General features: G+C 37.1%; 1 protein-coding gene across 1 annotated transcript in view; it reads left to right on the top strand.

Annotated features, from left to right (window-relative positions):
* The window catches only part of LOC127624621 (G protein-coupled receptor kinase 6-like), an 86,282-nt gene extending 61,562 nt beyond the window's left edge, over nucleotides 1-24,720 (top strand). Inside the window, exons 7-16 of the mRNA XM_052099417.1 lie at nucleotides 137-200; nucleotides 2,648-2,788; nucleotides 3,499-3,689; nucleotides 5,065-5,102; nucleotides 5,887-5,976; nucleotides 6,073-6,281; nucleotides 21,080-21,217; nucleotides 21,364-21,501; nucleotides 22,816-22,950; nucleotides 23,553-24,720. Coding sequence (XP_051955377.1) covers nucleotides 137-200; nucleotides 2,648-2,788; nucleotides 3,499-3,689; nucleotides 5,065-5,102; nucleotides 5,887-5,976; nucleotides 6,073-6,281; nucleotides 21,080-21,217; nucleotides 21,364-21,501; nucleotides 22,816-22,950; nucleotides 23,553-23,603 — 1,195 coding nt within the window. The 3' untranslated portion in view covers nucleotides 23,604-24,720. The remainder of the gene's footprint in view (nucleotides 1-136; nucleotides 201-2,647; nucleotides 2,789-3,498; nucleotides 3,690-5,064; nucleotides 5,103-5,886; nucleotides 5,977-6,072; nucleotides 6,282-21,079; nucleotides 21,218-21,363; nucleotides 21,502-22,815; nucleotides 22,951-23,552) is intronic.
* The last annotated feature ends 1,250 nt before the right edge of the window (nucleotides 24,721-25,970 follow it).

The following is a 25,970-nucleotide window of genomic DNA, read 5'->3' as shown; positions in this document are numbered from 1 at the left end:
GTTAGTGTCTCTTAAGATTCTTGTGAAGCGGATGTTATTTTACTGTGAAAGTATGATCTAATTAAATAAGAAAGGGTGATGATTCCTTTTTATGATTGCAACTTTTGTTTAAATCTTCTCTTCCTCTCCATGACAGACAGCCAGTCACAAAAAACACATTCCGTCAGTACAGGGTTTTGGGAAAGGGTGGATTTGGCGAGGTGAGTATGAAACTATTTTAAAAGGATAGTTCACCCAAAATGTTTTATTCTGTCATCATTTACTCACCCTCATGTTGTTGCAAACCTGTTTGACTTTCTTTCATGGAACACAAATGGAGATATTTGGCTGTATGTTCATCTTAGTCATCATTCACTTTCATTTAATTTGTTTTATTTTTCCATACAGTAAAAGTCAATGGTGACTGAGATTAATATTTTGCCTAATTTATTTTATTCTCATGGAATAAATAAAAAAAATCATTCTGGGTTGAAGCGGCATGATGACAAGGTGTTGATTCTTGGGTGAACTCAGGCATTGGATGTTTATGGCAAAAATATATTGGGGTGTTATTAATTTTACAATTCCACTAAATCAACAGCTATCTGTCCATTCCAAGGTGCGGGTATATTCTAGTGTTGTTACAGTATTGGTCATAAATCCTTCAGATTCTCATATGAACTGACACTCAATGGAGCCAGATATTGGGAAAATGTGTCTCCAATGATATGTTTCCTAGATAAGCTATCATATTGAGTCTTTCTATTCCCCTCCACTACCCTGTGGAAGTCCTTTAGAGGGAATTTTATGAAGCCTGTTAATGGTGCACACTTTTCCTGATTAAAAAAGTTGTACTCTTAAAGAAAGGAATTGTAATTTTGAAACATATGTATAAAATCATGACCACTCACATGAGATGAGGACTCCAGTCATATCAGTAACCTTATAAATGCTGTTTAGTTTACATAGAGAGGGTCCCCTCAAGGGGGCTGCCATGTTATGGTCACATGACCAGCAGAATACTGATTGTTTTATCTTGATAACTGCCCTGTTATTGGAAACTATCACTCATGGATTAAATTAAGCATGGCTGACTATGAATGGTGTTGGCTGTATGGCTGTATCTGAAAACTATTTATTTTGAATGATGCTGCATCCACATCACTAGGTGTCACTGTAAGTCCAAGACAGCTTATTCAAAAAACTACTGAGTGCACCTTAAAGGACTAGTTAATTTTTCACCCCAAAATCAAAAGCAAGAATTAATTGTACTTTGAATATACAGAAAATTAAGCCTATTTTAGGAACATAAATATTAATTGCATTGTGACATTAATTTGATGACTGTTAAGCACTTTTGAAAAAATATCTAATTCTGATTATTGCAATCACCAAAAAGCATTATTTTTATTAGTTGTATTTGTTTTAATGACTTTATGGGGATTTGAATATTTACAAAACAAATCAAAATAACTGTTACAGTAACATGAGTCTAATGAGAATTCTAAAGTTAAACTTTACACAGTATTAAGGACCGGGTTAAATGTCATAAAAAATAATCTCTTAATGCAAAAAAACAATATCATACTTGTCCTAAAAATAGGCTTCACTTCCTGTTAGCCAGAAAACAATAACACTTTTTTTTTTATGACATGAGCATGTTTTCATGAAATTTGCCCTTTTAAGGAATACATTAAAGATAATAAGTCCCACCACACCAGCCACAGTATTATCCTGAAGTATCTCCTTGTACACTGACTAGTTCTCTTTTAAGATGATGTGTAATTTTCAATGTTAAAATTCTTTTTCATGTTTATCAGCTTAAAGTCAGCCATGTGTTAACTATAGGTATGCCATTTGTAGGTTTATTTAACCTAAAAGTGTAACACTGTGGCTCTGTCGAGATTTAAAATAATTATTCAGTTTATTTAAGCAGCCGTTCTACCCAACACAGCAACATTGGCTTGACCAGTGGTATGAGTTTGGGGCAGGGCTATCTTTTTGTCAAAGAAACTTTTATTTGAAAATTGCAATTCCATTTGGTGATGCTAGCATCGCAGAAATTACACACTTCAGTTTTAATATAATCACTTAAAACTAATTTAAAGGGACAGTTCACCCAAAAATGAAAATTCTCTCATCATCTACTCACCCTCATGCCATCCCAGATGTGTATTACTTTCTTCTGCAGCACACAAACAAAGAGATTTTATAGAATATCTCAGCTCTGTAGGTACATACAATGTAAGTGAATGGTCACCTGAACATAAGCACATAAAGGCAGTATAAAAGTAATCCATAAGACTCCAGTCATTAAATTAATGTCTTCTGAAGCGATACTTTAGGTGTTATACAATAGGATACGACAGAAACGCGGCCTCTTGCGTCACGTAAGCACATTTGCATGTTCACGTGAGAACGACACTGCGCTTCCATATTTTTCCGTGCACACGGCTGTTGTTGCGTGATATCTGGTCATATGGATTACTTTTGTGCTGTATTTATGTGCTTTTTGGAGCTTCAAATTTTTGGACCCTGCTGTCTTGCATTGGATTGACTATTTGTTAACTGCTCCCTTAACAATATTTTCATGATAAAAGAGTTGTTTATTTGACAATTATATTTGAATGGCTCTCACAGTTCTCCCTTCTGTGTTTTTGTAATCAAGGTCTGCGCATGCCAGGTGCGGGCCACAGGGAAGATGTACGCATGCAAAAAGCTGGAGAAAAAACGGATCAAAAAGAGAAAAGGGGAGTCCATGGCCCTAAACGAAAAGCAGATTCTGGAGAAAGTTAACAGTCGGTTTGTTGTAAGCATCTGAAGTGCTCTTGTTTTGCCCGATCTTAAGTGTGATAGCTGTTTTCTCAGCTGTCTTTTTTGAGCGTCACCTTATTTTTTTTCCATCTTTAACATTGTATCACAGATGTTATCTATGAGAACACAAAGAAAGACGATTTAGTTCTGACGTATTGAGGGAAAGGCTAGAGGAGGCTACACTTCTGTTTTATGTCTGATTAGCTCACAGCGGCTCTGCCTTTAGCCATTTCCTGTGAGACTAGTTCTGAGTGGCACTATTATCATTCTAGACCTTAAAATAGTAGCTGTTTATATTCAGATTTTTAAGTCTTTTTTTCTTCAGTCTTTTTTTCTTCAATCTTTTTTCAGTCTGTACTGTAAAAATTGTTCATTCAACAAATTGCATAAATTGAAACTTTTCAAAATTGTATTTTCATTGAAATCAAGAGATCCAACAGTCTCTCGCAGTCTTGAAGTCTTGACGGTAACCTTGAGTTTAATGAAATAACATTGTTTTCGGAATTTGTGTGTCCATTGGCCTGACATCAAGCATGCTGTTTAGAGTTGTTTTGTTTGGCCGTTTCTCTCAGAATTTTGTCTTAATTTCTCCATGTGTATATATATATATATACACACTCTTCCACACAGTTAGTATGTCATCTTTAAAACATTTTAATTTTGTATTAAAATCATTGTGATGTACCTTTCTGCTTTCCTGTGTAGGTGAGTCTCGCGTATGCATACGAGACAAAAGACGCCCTGTGTTTAGTCCTAACGTTGATGAATGGAGGGGACCTGAAGTTTCATATCTACCACATGGGAGAGGCAGGTTTTGATGAGAAGCGGGCCGTGTTCTACACTGCTGAGATTGGCTGTGGTTTAGAAGATCTCCATCAGGAGAGGATAGTGTACAGGTGAGAAGATGCAGTCGAAATGTTGGTTTAAATGAACCATGAATTAAAAAACTATGGCTGTACATCGTTTATTAATTTTAATGAGAATTTATGACATTTTATGGTTAATAATTAATAATTAATAATTTGCAGAGAAAAGCCTCAAATGAAGATTATTACTACACACATTTCATTACTGTGGCAGTTGAGACAATACACACATTGGAAGCATAAATGAGCGTTAGAAACAAAAAAAAATCTTAAAGGAATATTCTGGGTTCAATACAAGTTGAGCTTAATCGAAAGCATTTGTTGTATAATGTTGATTACCACAAAAAATTATTTAGACTCGTCCCCCCTTTTCTCTTAAAAAAACAAAGCTCGAGGTTTCAGTGAGGCACTTACAATGGAAGTGAATGGGGACAATGAGAGTGAATGTGGCCAATTTTTGCAGGGTTTAAAGGCAGAAATATAAAGCTTATAATTTTATAAAAGCACTTTCATTAATTCTTCTGTTAAAACTGTATGTATTATTTGAGCTGCAAAGATGTACAAATTGTCATTTTTACAGTCATTTTAGGGCAACAAAGTTGTAAAATTGGCTATAACGTTACACAGAAAGGTTTGTAAGTGATTTTATTACACTAAAATCATATATACACACACATTATTATGTCTTGTGGCTGTACTTTTGAAAAAGTATTTTAATGTTCAAACATTTGCCCCCATTCACTTCCATTGTAAGTGCCTCACTGTAACTCGACATTATGCCACAAATGCTTTCGATTCAGCTTACCTTGTATTGAACCGGAATATTCCTTTTAATATAGTTTTATTTCAACATTCAATACCAGCCTATCTCTAGCTACAGTCCACAGCAAATCTATTTAGCAGTCGAGTTTGACAATCAGTTGGTCTGCAATATATTTTTACATTTGTTATTCAATGGAAACATGCATAATAATTTTAGAGAAACATTTTTGGCCATTGCGCTGAATCAATGTTTTTTCAGTGACTTGCGCCATGACCGCAACATTTTTACAACAGTGTGTCAACTATTAATGACGTCTCTCGACCCCTGTATTCTGTTCTATTCCATTACACTCCATCTAGTATGGTTTGGCTGGCAGGGTGCATTCCCTGTTGTTTACTCGCAAAAACATGAAGGTGGTAATTGAAGCTTGAATTGCTCAGATGATAGGAAAATATTTGCTTATTTAATTTATATATAGACAAAGGAACAACATTTTATGATTTTTTAAATACAATTTCAAAAATGTTTTATTTAATTAATATATAATAAATTGTGCTGTTAAAGTGACAGCCCAACAAAAACTAATTGATTAGAGACTGATTATTGACCTATGTGATTCTTTATTATTTTATCTTCTGACAGGGATTTGAAGCCAGAAAATATACTATTGGATGATCATGGTAAGTCATTATCTGATATATACAATATAATCAAATGACTAAGGACAGGGTTCAGTGTTATGAAAATCAAAACTAATTTCTTGAAGACAAATGGAATGGCACATCTCTGTACCACTTATGTTTGCCACAAGAGGGAGTAGACCACCATAAGAGAATACACAACCATAAGAGAATATGTATACAAGGTATTTATTTTTCGAGTTTATAAATAATCAGTCCCTGCCCAAAGCTTCTCCTGAATTCTAAGTGGCTATCAGTGATTTTTTTGCTTGCAGGGACAGCTAAAAAAGGCCCTGATACTGAAAACACAACCATAATGATCTCTCTGGAGAACACTTCTGTATATGAAAAAAATCTCTCCAGAGGATTCAGTGTAGCAGCTGTATGATCAAATGAGTTTGTTTGTTAATGTTGATGACAGGTGACTGTATTTAAGTTGTTATTCACTGCAAATCTTCTCCTCGATTGCAGCTCTCAAATCTGATTTGCTCTTCTGTGTATTCAAACTTGGCGCATCGCATTTGGTTATGTACCTTACATTCTCTAGTAACTATACACTTCAATTGTTTCGGAAAAGAGCAGCATGAACATTCTTTAAAAAATCTCTTTTGTATTCCATGGAAGAAATTCTTATGGATTTGGAATGAAATGATGACAGAATTTATATTTTTGGATGAACTATTCCTTTAAGCAATGTTTAAATCATTAAAAGAAACACTGAAAGATATAATTTTAGCATATTTGCCTTTGGAGGAATGAATACAACTGTGATGTTTTTCCTCAGGACATATACGTATATCAGACCTGGGCTTGGCTGTGCATGTACCAGAGGGTCAGACAATCAAAGGCCGGGTGGGCACTGTCGGGTACATGGGTATGTATGTTAGGTTATTATGCCCCAAAGAATAAAATCAGCTTCTAATGCTGAAGTTTGCATGTGTTTGGATTGTGTCTGTTTGTGTCCCGTCAGCCCCAGAGGTGGTGAAGAACGAGCGTTATACATTTGATCCGGACTGGTGGGCTCTTGGCTGTCTCCTGTATGAAATGATTGAGGGCCAGTCCCCCTTTCAGCAGCGCAAGAAGAAAATTAAGCGAGAGGAGGTAGAGCGCCTGGTCAAAGAGGTGGAGGAGGAATATTCCAGCAAGTTTTCAGAGGATGCCAAGTCACTCTGTAAAATGGTCAGTGTACCATCATACCATCATACCATTGAAATTATATTCACTGTTTAACCCTAACCTGGTGTGACAGAAAGATCCCAAGCCATTTTTTCTGTTTATATTGACAGTGAAAATTAGCAAAACATTGACAGCCCATCAGAACTGAGTGTCAACAAGTTCTCCATTTACTCTCCATCTCCATTTACATGCTTTCTTGCACTCACAGCACACTGTACAGCTGAAGGGAAGAAAACTAAGAATTCATAACATGTATTTTCATGACTTCCATGATTCTTCTCCAGACTACATCCTATATGGTTTTCTTTTAGGAACTTAAAGGATTATAATATAGTATGTCCCTCAACTTCCACAATCAAACTCTCCTTATCCATATGTAATACACAAGGAATGGGATTTTGGTCCAATGTGTTTTCGCTGTGGGTGAGGCTACCCACCACAATGCTACAAAAATAAAAGGCCTGTTCATATGAAGTCCATTTTATTTATTTTTTTGGTGCAAATTTTTATTCAGAGTGAGCCTTTGAATTGGAACAATGCATTACTATGGTGCAGTGGTGGCTCAGTGGTTGAGGGTTACTGACCAGTAGGTCGGGGGTTCAAGCCCCAGCACCACAAAGATGCCACTGTTGGGCCCTTGAGCAAGGCACTTAACTCTAGGTTGCTCCGGGGGGATTGTCCCTGTAATAAGTGCACTGTAAGTCGCTTTGGATAAAAGCGTCTGCCAAATGCATAAATATAAAATAAATAAATATAAATATATATAAATATTCACACCAGGTCCAACAAATCAACAAAACTGAAGAGCAGTCTTCAAACTGGGAAAAAAAACTGTCTGACCAATTAAATATGAGCTTTTTGTCATTTGTTAAATTTGCTAATCAACTAGCAAACACCGTAATGACCTAATACCTCATATTTTATAATATACCTCAGTCCCTATTTTAAGACAACTAATGCTTAGCGCAGCCAAAGTCAATAGGCATGGCCATAAAGTTTTGGTATTTTTGTGCAAGCATGCACTAAGTCTAGCTGCAAGTGGGTTTGGTGAAATCTAATGTGCTGGGTCAAGTGCAATTTAATTCTGACGTAAGGAACTCGGTTTAGAGTGGTCTCCTCCCGAAGAGCCGGAAAAATCCTGCTGGGACGAATGGTTCTTGCCACTGCCAGCAGACTGCAGCCTGAAGATGCTCCATTTTTCCCAGAGCTCCATAAAGAGCTCACAAAGACGCCTTGTCTCTGGTAGTGAGCCCGCTATCTCGCTGCACAGATGTTTTGTGAGCCCTCACAGGCGTATCAAATTGGGTGTTGAACACTCTAGAGCACGGTTACATGATTCAATTTGTACGCCGACCACCTCTCTTCAACTGCGTTCTGCAGTCTGCGATCCCACCACAAGACGCACCAATATTTTGTGCAAAAATTCACAATCTCCTCGCAAAAAGCACAATAGCGACTGTTCTGATTGCGCCGACATCACAGGTGGTTTTGGAGATTTGCATTTGAGGGATCTGCATATCAATTCAAAGTCCTTCTGATTGCATTGTCTCTGGCTTCCCATACGTTCACGAAATCTATCGATTCGCCTCATTAAAGATGAATGGGATGTGCGTATTGAATGCTACCCCAATCAGACTCCACTGAGCAAACACAGAGAATTATTGCTTTGTCATCTAAACAACCTGGGCCTGCATGTCAACTGGGCATAAAGTATACTTCCCCTAGCCAGCAAATGTCCTTCTTAGGGGTGCAGCTCAACACTGTGAGCATGCGTGCACACCTAACGGCGAGCTTTGCCTCCAAACAAAGGCTTTTGCACTGGATTGTAGATATGATCGCCCTAGCATATAAGTCACAAGGTGTAAATTGCCCTATCGGGGTCAAAGCGCATTCAACTAGAGGCATGGCATAACGGCGTGTCCCTACAGGACATATGCTTGGCAGCAGGATGGTCAACACATAATACGTTTGCAAGGATTTACAACCTGGATGTAACTTCCATTTCCTCTCAAGTACTCTCTGTTTAGAGCGCTTTTTATATAAGCCAGAAACCCTCTGTTACAGGTAGGCTGTATGTAGAGCTTTGGTTTTAATTCCCGCTCTAGAAAGTCACAAGCACTCCTTATAAGCATAAACCCTACTTTTCCCAACTATGATTGTGAAATGGTTAATATTACACTACGTGTATCTTATAAAATCCCCAGATTCTATTCATTCCCATCTGGTACTTCCATGTGGGTTAGTTATTCATATATACACAAATATAGTCTATATACATATATATATATACAGTGAGGAAAATAAGTATTTGAACACCCTGCTATTTTGCAAGTTCTCCCACTTGGAAATCATGGAGGGGTCTGAAATTGTCATCGTAGGTGCATGTCCACTGTGAGAGACATAATCTAAAAAAAAAAAATCCAGAAATCACAATGTATGATTTTTTAACTATTTATTTGTATGATACAGCTGCAAATAAGTATTTGAACACCTGTCTATCAGCTAGAATTCTGACCCTCAAAGACCTGTTAGTCTGCCTTTAAAATGTCCACCTCCACTCCATTTATTATCCTAAATTAGATGCACCTGTTTGAGGTCGTTAGCTGCATAAAGACACCTGTCCAGCCCATAAAATCAGTAAGAATCCAACTACTAACATGGCCAAGACCAAAGAGCTGTCCAAAGACACTAGAGACAAAATTGTACACCTCCACAAGGCTGGAAAGGGCTACGGGGAAATTGCCAAGCAGCTTGGTGAAAAAAGATCCATTGTTGGAGCAATCATTAGAAAATGGAAGACGTTAAACATGACTGTCAGTCTCCCTCGGACTGGGGCTCCATGCAAGATCTCACCTCGTGGGGTCTCAATGATCCTAAGAAAGGTGAGAAATCAGCCCAGAACTACACGGGAGGAGCTGGTCAATGACCTGAAAAGATCTGGGACCACCATTTCCAAGGTTACTGTTGGTAATACACTAAGACGTCATGGTTTGAAATCATGCATGGCACGGAAGTTTCCCCTGCTTAAACCAGCACATGTCAAGGCCCGTCTTAAGTTTGCCAATGACCATTTGGATGATCCAGAGGAGTCATGGGAGAAAGTCATGTGGTCAGATGAGACCAAAATAGAACTTTTTGGTCATAATTCCACTAACCGTGTTTGGAGGAAGAAGAATGATGAGTACCATCCCAAGAACACCATCCCTACTGTGAAGCATGAGGGTGGTAGCATCATGCTTTGGGGGTGTTTTTCTGCACATGGGACAGGGCGACTGCACTGTATTAAGGATGACCGGGGCCATGTATTGCGAGATTTTGGGGAACAACCTCCTTCCCTCAGTTAGAGCATTGAAGATGGGTCGAGGCTGGGTCTTCCAACATGACAATGACCCGAAGCACACAGCCAGGATAACCAAGGAGTGGCTCTGTAAGAAGCATATCAAGGTTCTGGCGTGGCCTAGCCAGTCTCCAGACCTAAACCCATTAGAGAATCTTTGGAGGGATCTCAAACTCCGTGTTTCTCAGCGACAGCCCAGAAACCTGACTGATCTAGAGAAGATCTGTGTGGAGGAGTGGGCCAAAATCCCTCCTGCAGTGTGTGCAAACCTGGTGAAAAACTACAGGAAACGTTTGACCTCTGTAATTGCAAACAAAGGCTACTGTACCAAATATTAACATTGATTTTCTCAGGTGTTCAAATACTTATTTGCAGCTGTATTATACAAATAAATAGTTAAAAAATCATACATTGTGATTTCTGGATTTTTTTTAGATTATGTCTCTCACAGTGGACATGCACCTACGATGACAATTTCAGACCCTCCATGATTTCTAAGTGGGAGAACTTGCAAAATAGCAGGGTGTTCAAATACTTATTTTCCTCACTGTATATATATATATATATATATATATATATATATATATATATATTATAACCCTAAGTGAAAATGTCCAAATTGGGCCCAATTAGCCATTTTCCCTCCCCGGTGTCATGTGACTCGTTAGTGTTACATGGTCTCAGGTGTGAATGGGGAGCAGGTGTGTTAAATTTGGTGTCTACTATATATATACACTCACCTAAATGATTATTAGGAACACCATACTAATACTGTGTTTGACCCCCTTTTGCCTTCAGAACTGCCTTAATTCTACTTGGCATTGATTCAACAAGGTGCTGAAAGCATTCTTTACAAATGTTGGCCCATATTCATAGGATAGTGTAGGGTTTCTTGGTTCAGGTTTGGGGAATGTACAATTAATATTAATGATTGTAATCAATGATTAATCATACGGTTTGACTCAAAAGTCTGCTTCAGATATATATAGATAATTAAACACAACGAATTATAATTAATTAGGAATATACATCATATGCAGACAGGCTGTATTAATTTTCAGAACACCTTAATGGAATTGAACCGTACCGCAACCAACCAGTTCGTCCAGCAAACCACTTTGCTCGATACTCTTGATCAATTCTCCAGAAGGTTTATTCTTAGTATAAGCTCACTTAATCAAAGCATGTTAACTTACTTGATAATATCAGCTGGCGCTACCTGGTGATTTAGATGGGGAGTCACAGTGTGTGGGGGTTTTAGGACCGTTTGTAAAAATGTGTGCATTGCATTGAGAATTAATGAGTTCATGAGTTTCCGTACTCTACAGTAGCATCTTGCAGTTGATGGAGATTTGTGGGATGCACATCCAGGGCACGAAGCTCCCGTTCCACCACATCCCAAAGATGCTCTATTGGGTTGAGATCTGGTGACTGTGGGGGCCATTTTAGTACAGTGAACTCATTGTCATGTTCAAGAAACCAATTTGAAATGATTCGAGCTTTGTGACATGGTGCATTATCCTGTTGGAAGTAGCCATCAGAGGATGGGTACATGGTGGCCATAAAGGGATGGACATGGTCAGAAACAATGCTCAGGTAGGCCGTGGCATTTAAACGATGCCCAATTGGCACTAAGGGGCCTAAAGTGTGCCAAGAAAACATCCCCCACACCATTACACCACCACCACCAGCCTGCACAGTGGTAACAAGGCATGATGGATCCATGTTCTCATTCTGTTTACGCCAAATTCTGACTCTACCATCTGAATGTCTCAACAGAAATCGAGACTCATCAGACCAGGCAACATTTTTCCAGTCTTCAACTGTCCAATTTTGGTGAGCTCTTGCAAATTGTAGCCTCTTTTTCCTATTTGTAGTGGAGATGAGTGGTACCTGGTGGGGTCTTCTGCTGTTGTAGCCCATCTGCCTCAAGGTTGTGCGTGTTGAGGCTTCACAAATGCTTTGCTGCATACCTGGGTTGTAACGAGTGGTTATTTCAGGCAAAGTTGCTCTTCTATCAGCTTGAATCAGTCGGCCCATTCTCCTCTGACCTCTAGCATCAACAAGGCATTTTTGCCCACAGGACTGTTGCATACTGGATGTTTTTCCCTTTTCACACCATTCTTTGTAAACCCTAGAAATGGTTGTGCGTGAAAATCCCAGTAACTGAGCAGATTGTGAAATACTCAGACCGGCCCGTCTGGCACCAACAACCATGCCACGCTCAAAATTGCTTAAATCACCTTTCTTTCCCATTCTGACATTCAGTTTGGAGTTCAGGAGATTGTCTTGACCAGGACCACACCCCTAAATGCATTGAAGCAACTGCCATGTGATTGGTTGATTAGATAATTGCATTAATGAGAAATTGAACAGGTGTTCCTAATAATAATTGCTAAAAAAATATATACACACACACACACACACACACACACACACACACACGTTGTGTTTCCATGTTTTATGGGGACTTTCCATAGACATAATGGTTTTTATACTGTACACACTTTATATTCTATCCTCTAAACCTAACCCTACCCCTAAACCTAACCCTCACAGAAAACTTTCTGCATTTTTACATTTTCAAAAAACATAATTTAGTATGATTTATAAGCTGTTTTCCTCATGGGGACCGACAAAATGTCCCCACAAGGTCAAAAATTTCAGGTTTAACTATCCTTATGGGGACATTTGGTCCCCACAAAGTGATAAATACACGCTCACACACACACACACACACACACACACACACACACACTTAAAATATGTAATTCAATTCACCGGCCTGCAGGCCTGTGACTCTTTATATATATCTATGTGTAGCAGGTGACATCAAGGGAGTAAAGTTGTGATTCAAGGGGGTGTGGTTAGCCTAGTATAAAGAGCAGTGGTAGGAACGAGAACAGTAGGTGCGTTTGTTTCTAGCCGGCTGGAAATCACTCGACACTCACGCAATTCGTATGCGAGAGGTTCGCATGTGGATGTGTTTGGATCTTTGAGACAGCTCTACGGAGCCCATTTGTTGCTCTTGTATTTAATTTTTTTTGGTTTGTTTGTTAGGTTTTTTTGGGTAAAAGTTATATTGTCTAGTCCGCCCGGGCACTTGGGCTGGTAATCGGGCCAAAAAAGAAATTGGAAAGGCCTTTGGGGCGGACTAGTTTTTCTTTTCCTTTTGTTTGTTTTTTGTGTATTGTTTGTTCCCCCACTATTCATTACTGCAGCATGAGAACGCTACGGGCTCAGTGGTTGAACAGAGGAGCTACTTTTTGCATGTACTTATGTTGGATTAACTGAGTGATTCACAAGGTTTTGTTTAATTAATTAAATTAACTTAGGAATAGTTTTTTGACTGTGGTTGGTTTTTATTTATTTATTTTGCTGTGTGGTTTAAAAGGCTCCTTCTGTTCAGGTAGTTTGGGATGAAAGCGTCCTCGTGTGTGTGTGATACTTTTGTGTAAGCCAAAAATAAATCTTGATGATTTTTCTATTTAACGAACCTGAGTCATGCTTTGTCTAATTAAGGGTGGTACATGTAACATTCGATTAAATGGTGTTTCTTGGGGTTCTGTTTCCCCTCGAATTGAACTGAATCGAAAGGGAACGTCTCCGGTTACGTATGTAACCTTGGTTCCCTGAAATGAAGGGATTGAGACATTGCGAAAGCTGGCCGCACTACTTCTTCAGACAAATGAGTTAAGAGTAATGCCCTCTGTCCCTCAGTCAGAAAAATCTGAAGTAATGGTAATTGAGTGCCCGCTTATAAGTTCACGCCTGAAGGGGCTGGGCTCAAACACCATTGCCAATCAGAAGATTGGTGTTATTGTACAAGGGTTTCAACCATTGCATACAGTCTATTTACACTAACAACTTCTTATGAATGTGCTGTTTTTGTTTATATCGCTGGTGCTTGAGGTAATGGACTATATAATACGACGCAAACACAGCTCTCATGTTGGTCTGATGGTGGGATGTGCCGCTCACACAGGGAACACTTGCGGAATGACATCTTGAAAAAGACACAAACATGCAAGTGACTCTTTTATGAGGTATAAGATGTAATACAGTTATAATATAGCAATAAAGCAATATAGGATACAGTAAAGTCCTGCCGGAGAGCTGGGAAGCGGGTATGTGTCACGCTGAAGGGCAGTGATGTTCGACGGCGAACCTCTGAAGCATAGTAACCCATTACCAAAGTGTCCTCAATGGCGAGGTGGAGAAATTGTCACTGGAACACAAAGGGGATCAAGAATCTCTTCACTGCAGGTGTTAAAGCACAGGTGACAAGAAGAGTAGAGTAGTCTGCTGAACATGTACCTTCAACAGTGAAGCAAAGAAGGGTTTCCTAAACTAAATTGAATATTCCTTTCATGAAAGAAGAACAATCTGAAGTAATGGTGATTGAGCACCCACTTATATAGGCCAAGTTCGTGCCTGAAGGGACATGATTGTCTCTAGAGAGCAAAATGTGACTGTTGTATCCGGAGATCAGAGACGGTGAAACAGGTTTTTTTTTTTTTGCCTGTCAGTCATTCATGCTCTATGACAGTTTGGGCATACCGAGATGGCTGCTCGAACAATTTCGGTGGCTTCACCTTCTGCTGGCAGTTTACTGTTGCATCAGCGATCAAGTTCTATATATACATTATATAAGTGGGACACGCTCCTTTTATATGCTTAGAAAATTTTATTCTTATCAGGATTTAAATGTGCACTCTATTAAATTATAGAGTATATGATTTTTAACAATTAAATTAATTTATTAAAACACAAAAAAATTAAACCAAAAATATTTCTAAATTCAAACAAAATGAAAATATAATTAAAATAACTAAATGGTAAACAAAAAAACAAAAAAATCATATGATACCAAATCCAAACAGTTTATACTGTCCAACTTCTTTCACCACTTAAAAATCACTCTACAACGGGTGGAAAAATACAGATACAAATTAGATTATAAATTCAATTGTAAATATAAATGTAATAGTAAATATAGCCACAAGCGACTATTGCCGGGAGCCATATGGTGAGATAACCAAAATAATGAAATTTGACAGAAAAGATCCTGTGGATGCTGTGAACAGCTATTTTTGGTATGACATATCACCTGCATTGAGCACTGTTATAAAAATAGGATTTTCTTAAGTTATAGTGCCCCCTAACATAAAAAATAAACAAAACTCATTGTTACATCAGAGTTTGAAAATTTTGAAAATTGTACTCACAAGATACAGACTAATTAGTCACTACAGGCCACGGCCAAAACATATTTGCTTCTAACTTTGGCATGATTCCACATATCAAAATTCTTTTGATAACTTTTTGTCTTTAGATGATATGTACCAAGTTTTGTGAGAATCAGGCGAACGACCCACAACGAGTTTGAAAAAGTACGTTTTTGAATAAATCGAAATTTAAATAAGTTTATTGCAGAAATAGATATTAAAGTGACATTATCATTGTGGGGCACTGGTGGATTCAGAGAAGCTAAAAATGTGTATTGTGGCCTATACTGTTCTGGAGTTAATGGCAAAAACACGAATTAGCTAATTATAGCACCATAGTGTGGCCGATTGTTACAAAATTTTATATACGGCTTCGAGTTGACACCCTGCTTGTGTATAGTAATTTCCATAAACCTGGCCATCCGCAATGCAAGTTATAAGGTGCTGAAATTTGATTGGCTGTTGGTGGCCATTTTTGATCATTTGTTAAATTTATTTTATTTGAATATGATAGCATTTGTACCAAAGAAGATGCATATTTAATTTGAACATTGTCGCTCAAATGGCTGGAAAGTTATAAAAAAATTTGCCCCTGGGGGTTGCTGATGTATGTTACCTTGCTGATATCTTCTAAACGTCCTGTTGACTAGGTGTACCGAGTTTGGTTACATTTGGAGTTTGCATTGAGTAGATATTGATAAATTACTCAAATTGTGTTAAACTCAAGGAATTGTATCATTAATAACTTCAGAACGATTTAACGTAAATTTTAATTTCATGCTGATCTGACTAATGGTCTAAGAGGAGTTGGAAAAAGTAGGTTTTTAAAGAAATTCAAAATGGCAGAATTTTCTTTGATGGAAATGAAATCGGAGATTGATGGAAATTACATCTATTTCTCTTGAAAATAGCAAATTTAGCTTTTTACCACTTCATTAACATGAAGTACACCCACAGTTTGCTCACATATACACACAGATAGTTTTGCGCTTGCGCGTAATCAAGTCTTTTATTTGTATAGCACCTTTACAGAAGATCAGGCATTAACAGAAGATAAAACTGTAATGCCTATAATGTCTATGAGTCATCATTGTGTAGTTTGATAAAATACGATTGTGAATTGTGTTTAAAAATAAGTAATTAAATAATAATTGTATTTATAACCCAAGTGAGTAAGCCGAAGGCGACTGTGGCAAGGAACACAAAACTCCATAAGATGTTGATTAATGGAGAAAAATAACCTTGGGAGAAAACCGACTCACTGTGGGGGCCAGTTCCCCTCTGGCTAACATCATTAATATAATGCCAATATTACTTATGTATAGTGCAAGTCGTGGTTTAAAATTATTAAACTAAGTAAGTGTTAAGGGACAGTGTTTAAACAAAGATTTTGTATGAACTAAGATTAATGACTAATGTCTTTGAAGTCCATCCTGTATTAACTGAAGTAGTTCACATAGATGCAATTTGGCCTTGTTAATTGGCTGATGAAGGCTTTTGTTGGCAATTGATAGTCTATGTATTCCATTTCAAGAGTGTAGTCCATCAATAGACTGAGATGATTTAGGCAGAGAACAGTGAGATGCATCACAGTTCAACCTGGCTGGTAATTTCGGTGGGGTCCATAATAAGTCCAAGGTTCAGACAATGGCATATGAAGTATCCCATGTCTTATGGTTGGAGCTGGCATCAGTTCATCCTCTGAAGTCCATCATAATAGACTGAAGTGATGTTTGGCTGGCGCCGACTGCATTTAGTCACCATCACACAGCAACACGTAGCAGTGGAGTCCAACACTCCAGGAAGCAGGAATGGAGCTGGATCCAGCCGGTTCTGGTGACCTCAGGCTAGGAATCCAGAGGTTGAGACAGGGAAACAAATAAAATAATATTAGAATAGATGCCATTCAATTTATTGCAGAGTTATAGACCATGATCAATGTCTCTGGTTTCTGGTTCCAGCAGACGTAACTAAAGCAGCCTAATTGTGGGTTGAAGGATAAATTAGGTGTATGCCTGGCTAAAAAGATGAGTCTTTAATCTAGACTTAAACTGAGGGAGTGTGTCTGCATCTCAAACAGTGTTAGGGAGACTATTCCATAGTTTAGAAGCCAAATATGAAGGATCTTCCTCCTTTAGTGGATTTTGATATTCTAGAAACTATTAGCAGGCCAGAATTTTGCAATCATAATGAACATGATGGAATATAGCGTGGTAGAAGGTCACTTAAGTACTGCGGAGTTAGACCATTCAAAGCTTTGTATGTAGTTAACAGAATTTTACATTAATACTAAATTTAACAGGTGGCCAATAATAATGATCAAATGGGGCTAAAATGATCATATTTCTTGGTTCTCATTAGCACTCTGGCTGCTGCATTTTGAACCAATTGAAGTTTATTTATTGATCTTGCTGGACATCCTCCCTGTAATGCATTACAATAATCTAGTCTTGAAGTCAAGAATGCATGAATTCATTTTTCAGCATCAGCAACAGAGAACATGTGCCATAATTTACCAATATTTCTTAGGTGGAAGAATGCTGTTCTACAAACATTGGTAATTTTATGTAACAGTACATCCATCGAGAGTCAAATTATATTTTTGCGGCTTATTTTTAGAGGTTTTTGGTCCAATAATTAGTACCTCTGTTTGTCGGAATTGAGTTGAAGGAAATTTATGGCCATCCACTTTCATTGATACACACTGCTAATTTGGAGAGTTGTGAAATTTCATCAGGTTTTGAAGAAATATAATGTTGGGTATTGTCTGCATAACAGTTGAAGCTTATTCCACAATTCCTGATAATATCTCCCAGGGGAAGCATATGCAAGGAGAAAAGCTGAGGCTCTAAAACTGATCCCTGTGGTACTCCATACTTTACATTTGTTTGGTTTGACAATTCCTGATTTACATAGACAATGTGGAAGCAGTCTGCTAAATTGGACCTAAGCCATGCTAATGCAACTCCACAAATGCCAACATAATTCTCTAGCCTACTCAAGAGAATGTTGTGATCTATCGTGTCGAATGCAGCACTAAAATCTAAAAGCACTAGAAGTGAAATGCAGCCTTGATCAGATGATAAGAGCAAGTCATTTGTAACTCAGTGCAGTCTCTGTACTGTGATGAGGCCTAAATCCTGACTGAAATTGTTCATATGTATATATATATATATATATATATATATATATATATATATATATATACAATTTCTCTGCAGAAATGAACATATTTGGGAGGAAACTACCTTTTCTAGTATTTTCGACATAAATGGGTATGGGCCTATAATCAGCCAGTTCTCCAGGATCAAGTTGTGGCTTCTTAATAAGCGGTTTGATAACTGCCATTTTAAAGTTTCTTGGGACATGTCCTAAGGATAGCGAGGAGTTAATAATATAAAGAAAAGGTTCTGAAATTACAGGAAATACCTCTTTTAAGAGCTTAGTTGGTATTGAATCTAACAAACATGTTGTGGCTTTTGATGTTTCGATTTGGTTAGCTCTTCATGACCCATGACAGGGAAGGATTGAAGTTGCACGTGAGGAAAATTATGAGACACTGTTTTCTGAGGTGCTATGACAGATGATTGCATAATTCCAATTTTATTTCTGATTAAAGTGGAGTAAAGTCATTACTCTTGTGCTGCAACGTAATATCTGGTTTTGTTGAGGCTTTATTCCTAACCAATTTAGCCACAGTACTGAATAAACACCTTGCATTGTTGTTGTTATTTTCTCTGAGTTTACTAAAATATGCTGACCTGGCATCTTTTAGTGCCTGTCTGTACAGACACTATCTTTCCATGCACCGCAAAATACTTCTAATTTTGTATTCTTTGACATGCGCTCCATTATCCGAGCTGCTCTCTTGAGAGCATGAGTGTGATCATTATACCATGGTGCATTATACCATGGCTTATTTCTTTAATTTTCTTGAAACGAAGAGGGGCGATACTATCAAGAGTGCTAGAGATGACTGTATTTATATTTTTTGTTCTTTCATCAAGTTCTTCTTGGCTATAGGGTTTACTGAGTGTATGAGATAGATCTGGAAGATTATTAGTGAAGCTGTCGTTAGTGAACGAAAGAATAGTTCTACCTGAACTATAGCGTGGTGTAGATTGAGTAACATTAGCTGATCGCAGCATACAAGAGATGAGGTAATGATCCGAGATGTCATCGCTCTGCTGCAGAATTTCTATATTATCAACTTCAACTCTATATGACAGAATAAAATCTAGCACTGATTATGACGATTAGTTGGTCCTGTTACATTTTGTCTGACTCCAAGTGAGTTGAGAATATTGCTAAATGTTAATCCCAATGTGTCATTTTCATTATCTATGTGAATGTTGAAGTCACCAACACTTAAAGCTCTATCTACTGTAACTACAAGATATGATAAAAGATTTGCTTCACCAAGGAAATCTGAATAAGGCCCAGGTGATCTATACACTGTAGCAAGGTTAAAAGAAGACATATTTTTTATTTATTTATATCTGACGGTGTCACATTAAGCATTATTAATTCAAAAGACTTAAATTGATATCCTGTCATCTGAGTAACACCAAAAACTTCACTGTAAATTGTAGCAACACCTCCTCCTCGACCCGTCAGACGAGGCTCATGTTTATAACAATACCCTGAGGGAGTAGATTCATTTAAACTAATATATTCCTCCGGTTTAAGCCAGGTTTCAGTCAAACAGAGCACATCCAAACTATGATTTGTAATAATTTAATTTACAATTAGTGCTTTGGTAGAAAGAGTTCTAATGTTTAATAGCCCTATCTTTATATTATGTTTATCTTTAATTTGTTTGTTTTGTTCAAGTTTGACCATAATCAAATTTTTTCAAATTGATTTAGTGAGGGTTTTGTGTTTGGTAGTTCAGGGAACAGACACAGTCTCTATGAAATATCTAGGTGATACAGTCTCTATGTGTTGTAGTTTATGTGACCTGTGTGACATCTCAAGGCAGCTAGCAGACGTTCGGATTAACCAGTTTGTCTGCTTCCTGACCTGGGCCCCAGTTAGACAAATACTCATTATTAAAACTATGAGCGGTACCTTTCCTGGAGGGATGGAGTCCGTCTCTCTTTAGCAGGTCAGGTCTACCCCAAAAACTCTTCCAATTGTCTATAAATCCTATTCTATTCTCCAGACACCACTCAGACATCCAGCCATTCAGTGACACTAATCTACTATAAACCTTGTCAACATGACAAGCAGGGAGGGGACCAGAGCATATTACAGTGTCTGACATTGTTTTTGCAAATTCAAAACACCTCTTTAACATTATCGTTAGTGATCTCCGACTGGCGAAACCAAACATCATTTGTGCCGACATGAATAACAATAAGCGTAAATTGCACTTAGAATTAGCAATCTGATGAAAATTTGATAAGATGTAGCACACAGTCATTCCGTATAGCGCTGTGCTTTGTGCACTCACAAAAATAGAGCCCCTTGTGTTTAGTATTGATGAACATTATTAATATGCATATTACTGTGCTTTTTATATTATCCTTACATTAAAATTAGCATTGAGGTTTGGCAATTCATTTGGACTAAGCTCATCTTAAAATATCATATAAATAGGGGTTAAATCGTTTTTCAATTTGTGTTTCGGTCTCAATGTGAATAGACCTTTTGTCAGATTCCATATGAGCTGTATTGAGACCAACACTGAGCAAAAACTTTTGTCAAAAACAACAGAAGCAAAATAGCCCTCTCAACTGACAACTGTTATGAACAACATGGCATTAAAATGGCATAAAAATGCATCAATAATTCACTGCTACTATAACACTAATAGATGGCGCAAAATGATTAACATGCGGAAAGGGGCCCCTCTGACACTTTTTTGAGTCTAGAGCTGTTACAGAGACCGGTGAAATATCTCATGACACTCATTTCATTAATGTCTTTCAGGGAGTAGGAAAAATTTTTACTTTTCCATGAAAAAAATTGCTTACAGCAACTTTAAGCTTAGAGCAACTTCAGTCTGACAACCATATTAGAGCTAGTCAATGTAGAATTGTAAGTAAGTAAGTAAAGTTTATTTATAAAGCGCTTTTCACAGATAAAATCACAAAGTGCTGTACAGGAGGATAAGTAAAAACAAACAGTATAAAATGTATATACATATGTAAGATTAAAGTGACACTGGTAAAAATTGTATTTCCATTTTGACTGCTTATCTATATGTATTTAAAACTATTGTGTTGTTATAGCTGTTAGCCAAAGACCCTAGTGAGAGACTTGGCTGTCAGGGGGGTGGAGCCACAGAGGTCAAAGCTCATCCTATTTTCCGTTCCATCAACTTCAAGCGGCTTGAAGCAGGCATGCTCGAAGCTCCCTTTATTCCCGATGTGAGTGTTTTCTGAGACACCCATATTTCACCCATTTTAATGGGAATAACATCCATAATTAAAAACAATGTTTATGCATTTTATACATTTTTTAGAACATTTATACACAAGTGTATGTAGCATAACATGCAGTTTTCTGCCTGCAGCCTCAGGCCATCTACTGTAAGGATGTGTTGGACATTGAACAGTTTTCTACAGTAAAGGGGGTGGAGCTGGAGCCCAAAGACGACTCCTTCTATTGCAAAGTGTCCACTGGATGTGTTCCCATCCCCTGGCAAAATGAGGTCAGGTCGCTATCCAAAAATAACTTCAATAAATGTTTTACTCTGAACCATGATTGCATTGATAACAGCTACCAAACAAGCAATAGTTAATTTTATGTTACCAATATGACAACCAATATTGTAAATCTTTAGTCAAATTATTATTCACACTAAAACCCTGATCTGGAATTTAACATGCTTAAATTCAGGCATGAAAGCATTATAATGTATAGTAGAAATTGAAAAAACACTTCTATTTTCTTTGAAAACCTTGCATAGAAATATATAGTGTAGAAATTGGATAAAAAGACCTCACATTGTCAGTCTTTAATATGGGCTAATTAAATAGACATTCACTAATATTTGCAAATACAGATTGATGGATACTGTCATGTCAACCACCTCAAAACGGATATGTTCAGAAATTCTCTCTTGCACTAATATAGACCATTTCAAGGACTATTTGTGTGTTTATGGAAGTGACATGTTTGTCCCTTGAACATTTCCAACTAGTTGTCAAACTCATTCAAATCAACAGCGGGAGGCACTTAATATTCATAGAGACTTTAGCACGATTAACGTTAACATGATTGTAAAGTGTTATTTTTTAAATATAGGCTGGATGATCTCCTGATGCCCAGAACTAACAGAAATTAAAGTGTTTATATCTTTGAAAAAAGAACCACATATGGATGCATGAACCGCTGCAATGAAGCTTGAAACGTGCAGTATCAACAACTGTAGCACACGTATTATCTCTGGTAGGTAAAAGACTTTCATGCCAACTAATTGTAAGTTTGGGAGGTAGAGATCTAGAAGTGTCTACACATCGCTCCCATAATAATGAATGAAGCTGCACAAGTCATTTACTGTTACATTTAGTCATTTAGCAGACTATTTTATTCAAAACGACTTACAAATTAGGAACATAAAAAGAAATCCTTACCTTGTCCGCAGGTCACACAGACAGGTTCATCGAATGGCTTCATTGATTATAATTGGAGCGATTTAATATTCCAGAAATAATTGAGAGCATTAAACTACGATACAATTTCAGTGCTTCTCTTGCGTAGACGCTCAGTATCAACAACACGTCTGGATAAGTCACTTAAGGTAAATGTTTGATGATCTTTGAGAAAGAAATTTAACTCTTGAGTCTTATTTAAAGGATCTGGTAATGATAACGTAAATTCTCCAAGGCCAGTAGCGTTCCTTTATTATTGTTTACATCCTTGAAATGGTCTATACATTCCTTTTGAAGGAAAGATTCTCTTTGAGATGGGTATTATCTTTCTGATAATACTGAGTGTGTAATAATTTAATTGATCTGTTCAGATGATCGAGACAGAGTGCTTTAAAGAGCTCAATGTGTTAAACTTGGACGGCACTGTGCCCCCAGACCTGGACTGGAGAGGACAACCCTCGCCCCCACCCAAACAGGGCTTGCTGCAGAGACTTTTCGGCAGACAGGTAATACATGTAACTTATTACAAGTGTCATGTGTGCCATGTGCCATGTTCTGTTCCCCAGACATAAATGTTTCCTTCACTAGTCTTGAAAAGCTCAGCCAGAGGTGGATCTAAAACTTTCTATGTCTTTCTTGTGTCTGATACTAAAATCATATCCACATTTGTAGGTGATTGTTTTAATGTAATAAAATATCTGCATGCCTGCTTTGTCCTCACCTCTTCTTGTTGGTCTTTTCAGTGAATAATCGAAAAAGTATATTTTTTGCAATGAGGGTCATAAAAATAGTACCACTGTCTCCAGGTTAAATTGTTTGGATCCCATCTAGGCACATTTTAAAAGCAATGTTTGGAAAACTTGTTTGAAAACAGTCCATACTTTTGCATTTCCATTTGGTGCTCATAGTGGTGCAGAAATGTCACACTTCATTAATTTTGTTACCGTTTTGACGTGCACTACCATATAGATTGCCTCGAAGCTAACAGACTTGGACTAAATGCCACAAAACTCCAACTTTGTTTTATGGGGATTTACTTTGCATTTACTGTATGTTTAAAGTGGTCTCCCAGTTTTTGACTGTGCTTGTCTCTGTGCTGCCCCCTCAGGACTGCTGTGGAAATTGCAGCGACAGTGAGGAGGAGCCCACGCGGCTGTGAAGGTGTGGCCTCTCCCACACCACTGAGGATCTCATTTGTTTACAGTTTTTGCACATTTGTATTTTTAAGATAGCTCTATATAAATATTGGAATGTATATTTTCACTATATAGCCATGCATTGTATCTTATTTAAAGTCATGAAAAAGGGTCAGAATTATTGTCCTTTTTCAAGTGTGAAGTAGGCGAGGACAGATCATTCAACACTGTTCAAGTCTCAAAGCCTGTTGACCCAACCAATCCTGTACATGTGGCCAGTCCGTATTGCAGCCTCTTTGCGCTTTTATTTTCTTTTTCTGTTTTTGTTCAAATTCACATGTACAGAATGCATTCTGAATATTTGTTTCAGACACAGAGAGCAAAGGAAATTTGCTTTTGCAAATATTTTTATATTTTGAATTTTATTTTCTTATGGTAATCTCGACAATCAAACAACACCATCTGTGTAAACAGTGATACATGTGCAGTAATGAATAAAATAAAGGCAAAAACATGAAGTGACTGTAAAACAGAGGAAAATCAAATAGTTAGGTTATTTAGCTAGAGAAACCTAGTAAACCAAATAGGTGTGACAAAAGTGCATATACTGTATGTACAATAACAACTGCAGACAGTTGTATCATGTTGTTAATATGTGACACTCATCTGTAAAGTCTTGAGTGTGTCTTCCTGCTAATTTCCCTCTGGATAAATGGGGAAAAACATCCTGGTGATAATCTTGTGCTGCCCATATGTTGCATAATGAGTCAAACCAAGAGGCATTATTTTCCAGTTATGAAATATTTTACAACTTCATTCTTTAAACATCTCTGACTAGTTAACATAACATTGTCATGACAGCTGAAGACAGAAAGATAGACTTAAATGCTCAGATACTTAGCAGGAAGTAGTGGATGAACATGCTGTTAGTAAAAAACATGTTATTTCATTGTTTATAAATGGATACGTGTAATTTGATGGGCTGCATAATTCCTACTTTTTTACATGTAGGTCAAACAAAAATTGATTTGCCAAAAATATATTTTTGTTCCGTTTTGTAATTGTTTTTTGTTTAGTTTTTTTGTCATTGTTTTGTTTATTTTTCTATTCTTTTTTTTTTGTTTCATTTAGCTGTTTTTGTTTGGCTGTATTTTGTTTCATTTAGCTTTGTTACTTTGTTTTGTTTAGTTTTCTTTGTTTTGTTTAGTTTTGCTTTCGAAAAAAATTTATTTGCTTTTTAATTTCCCTTTATCTGTTTTTGTTTTTGCTTGTTTTTTTTATTTTACTTAGTTTTTGTCTATTTTTTATTTTATTTATTTTGTTTTGTTTGTGAATCCCATGCAATCAAGATAAGCTCTTGACATTTTCATTTGCTTTAATTATGATAGCTTGGGAATTTTCATGTAAATTTGACCTCTTTGCACTTAAGACCAAACAAATTAGAATTTTTATGGAAGGTGCCTTTTGAAGTTTTAAGGTACTCATTTTCATTAGCATTTCTTATTCAAACGTCTACATTTGAGTCGGCTTAGCATCTTGATGCACACAGTCTCTTTTCTCTGCTGTTGATTTACCTCAGATAATACTGTGCCCTATGGATGTCCATTCTTTCCAAAACTCTTGTGAATTTTTGTACTGAACATTTGGATGTCGTTGTGTTTCGGAAGGGACTTTGGGACTTTACATTTAAGCCTAGCTGAATGCACAATGCAAGCGTAATGTTTTGGAGGACGTGCATAGAAGAATTATCACCTCATGACATGCCGACTGCCAATCGGTCAACATATTTCTCATCCATTGTCAGTTTACATTACTTTTTCTCTCAGATAAACTCAAATACATTCCAATCTCTACCGTACTGTACAGTTGTTAAATGTTTTCTTTTTTTTCTCTTTTGTTTATTTAGCAATAATGGATTTTATACATATAACTACATTATAAATGTGTATAAAATGACAACATTTCAAATTTATAGCAAGACGGAACTTAGTTTGACTCAGTGTTATCCTGAGCCAGGCTTTTAACACTGTGAAGTGATCATTTCTGTCACAGTTATACAATTTGTGTCTCTTTTGTGGAATGCACTGATTTCGATGTTTTGTTTCTTTTAGTTGCAAACTTCTTTATGTGCGTAAAGTGTGTATGTATGTGTGCCTAAATGCTGAATGAGCATCTGCGCTTATACCTGCACTGCATGTGCCCATGTTCTTTATCAGAACCACGATGGGATGCCATTATTTCTTTCTCTAAATGAGTGAAATGTTACATTGTAGGGAAGATTTTACTGTTTATTTTTTCTTTCAAGAGAAAAGGGTGGACAACTTCAGGCTAGCTGATAATAATAATAAATAATATAAGTCATTCCAATCATTTCAATATCATAGATTTTA

Source organism: Xyrauchen texanus, chromosome 31 (assembly GCF_025860055.1).
Source record: "Xyrauchen texanus isolate HMW12.3.18 chromosome 31, RBS_HiC_50CHRs, whole genome shotgun sequence".
In the NCBI taxonomy this organism is placed as follows: Eukaryota; Metazoa; Chordata; class Actinopteri; order Cypriniformes; family Catostomidae; genus Xyrauchen; species Xyrauchen texanus.
Note: the sequence above shows the minus strand (reverse complement) of the source record. Positions and strands in the feature narration are given on the sequence as shown.